The 2500-nt window shown below is 41.4% G+C and overlaps 1 protein-coding gene and 2 pseudogenes across 1 annotated transcript; 2 read left to right on the top strand and 1 right to left on the bottom strand.

The window, feature by feature from the left end:
• The window catches only part of LOC137994173 (integumentary mucin A.1-like), a 1180-nt pseudogene extending 506 nt beyond the window's left edge, over window positions 1–674 (top strand).
• The window catches only part of LOC137994668 (mRNA export factor GLE1-like), an 81049-nt pseudogene that overhangs the window by 33994 nt on the left and 44555 nt on the right, over window positions 1–2500 (bottom strand).
• On the top strand, window positions 687–1506 carry LOC137994172 (uncharacterized). The gene is made up of 2 exons (XM_068839826.1): window positions 687–714; window positions 764–1506. The coding sequence occupies exons 1-2, from the start codon at window positions 687–689 to the stop codon at window positions 1504–1506; spliced, it is 771 nt and encodes a 256-aa protein (XP_068695927.1).

Raw genomic sequence — 2500 nt, 5'->3', positions numbered from 1 at the left:
TCCCTAAAATCCCTAAAACATGTCCACGAAAACACAAATTCAAAGGATGCCATGGCATTAAGGCTGCAGTGATGAGGAATACATTCCAAGTACATGTCCCCGTTCCCACAAGCTCAGTGCACATATCTGCCAAGACAGCACCAGTAACCTTCACCACAATACCATCAACTACCACTACAGTGCCAGCAACCCATGTCAGAGTGCCATCAGTCCCAAGGACTGTACCAGGAACCCCTCCCACAATACCAACAACCTGCACTACAAAGCCAGCAACTCCCAGGACTATATCAGCAGACTTCACTACAGTGCCACGTACCCCTGCCGTAAGGAAACCAACAACTGTCATAGAATCAACAAGCACTATCACAGCATCAGCAACCCTAACCACAGCAAGGGAAAGAGCGCCTAAAGAACCAGTCACCTATGTACCCGAAACCCCACCATTCGTACCAATGACTGCGAGAACACAACCTGTCACAGTATCATCAACCTCCTTCAAAGTAAATAAAAACCCCACCCAGGTGACTGCAACCGACAGCAACACACCAGTAGCTCCAACCATAGGAGTAGAAACCTTCACAAGGACAACCTTCTTGTCATCCAGTGCCCCATTACTGAAGAAACAAATACCCCCACAAAAACATTATCCTATTCCACCACACCTCCCATCTTAATTCTTGATGATGATGAGGATCCATGCAGTTCTGTCATATGGCTTACTATAAACAGTGCTGATAATACTGAGTACTCGCTCTCTACAAAGAAAGTAAGGATGGAATATCGACACCTACCTACTGGCTGAATGACTCAGAAATGTATGCAGCCCAAATACTGCTCAAGACATCTTTCCCACAAGTTGATGGCCTCCAGGATCCTGCTGTCAGAGGCCCACTAGTAATACCTGCCACCTCTGAGTTTGTACAGGTGATAAATGTTGGCAGGTACTGGGTGTGCATTAGTACAATTGGTTGTCAGGCAGGTGTTTTCAAAGTGTTTGACAGTTTGTGCAAAGATCCAAGTCCACTTTTGATTGACCATGCTTGCCGCATGCTGTTGTGCCCTTTGGACACTGTAACATTTGTCAATGAGAAGGCGCAAAGGCAAGTTGGTGGCAGCGGCTGTGGGTTGTTTGCCTTAGCATTTGCTACTGACTTGTGTCACGGTTTAGACCCATCCACACAGACATACAGCCAGAGCCAGATGCGCCAACACTACATAAGCTGTCTGGAATCTGGGCAAATGACTCCTTTCCCCAAGACAAGCAAAAGAGTGCAATACCACCTGTCATGCATGAGGACCTCTGTGCCAATCTACTGCCTCTGTAGGCTGCCAAATGATAAGAAAGAGTATGTGGAATGTTTTACATGCCTTGGCTGGTACCATCCTCACTGTGCCTCCATACCAAAGTGGGCAATCAATTCAAGGCTACAATGGAGATGCCAGAAATGTAAAGTTAACAGACAAAAAAAGGGATTAGCAAAGCTGCTATCATCAGTTGATAATTAAAGTAGTTAATTGTGATAAGTAATGTCATTTGGCTTTTTCCCATAACAAATGTGTTAATCTTACTAACTAGTTTTGCCCTATAAACCTACAGTACTGAAAAGCAAACACAGTACCCAAAGAAATTATCGAAAAAGAACGGAAGATATTGACCAGAGGTGCAAAGATACTAATTTTATTTTCCAGTGGTAAATCTAGCAAAAAAAAAAACATTATTGATATCTTCATGATAGAAGATATGAAAAATATATATGACACCTCCTTCTGGATGTGGTCTTGTACCCTGGATTATTTTTCAGTAAAACATTGACAAACAGAATGGTCGGAATTGGTTATCTCTAAATCAGAGTATACGTTAACATTAATTTCTATCCAGGCCATTTGGAACCCTACCTGAAACAAACACAGATTAGACATGTATTTACATGTATTAGTCTCCTTTTCACATACAAATGTGATGCATGGCTACTATGCTAATATTATTGGGTGCACATTTGATTGCACTTGCAAAGGAACACTTTACAGTATCTTGAGTATGACTTTCATTTTGAGTTTCATTGTTTCCTTTTTATTTAACCTCAAACCATGACTTTCACAAGTGATAAAAACCACAACATCACCACTTCACAATAACAAAAAACAGTTCATTATAACCATGGTTATCCTTGATGAATACTCTTATGTGTTCATAATATTACTACAATCTTTCTAAAATAACGAACTGGAGAAGTCTGAAGGAGATGGGATAAGTGCTAGTGGTCAGTACATACATATCCTTCTAATCCAGAGCAAGAGGAAAGGATTAGTCAACTGAACAGGTTCCTACAGTTCTGGTTAGTGATCGAATCCAGAATCTAACTAACCCATTCTCCTCAGAGGTGACCCCATAAACATTGACGTGTAAAATCATCTGGCGCCCCACTCTTAGGAGAGAATGGGTTAAGGAAAGTAATGCATTGCTGTAAATTACATGATTGATAACTTTTTAAGTGATATG

This window comes from Montipora foliosa, chromosome 3 (assembly GCF_036669935.1).
Source record: "Montipora foliosa isolate CH-2021 chromosome 3, ASM3666993v2, whole genome shotgun sequence".
In the NCBI taxonomy this organism is placed as follows: domain Eukaryota; kingdom Metazoa; phylum Cnidaria; class Anthozoa; order Scleractinia; family Acroporidae; genus Montipora; species Montipora foliosa.
Note: the sequence above shows the minus strand (reverse complement) of the source record. Positions and strands in the feature narration are given on the sequence as shown.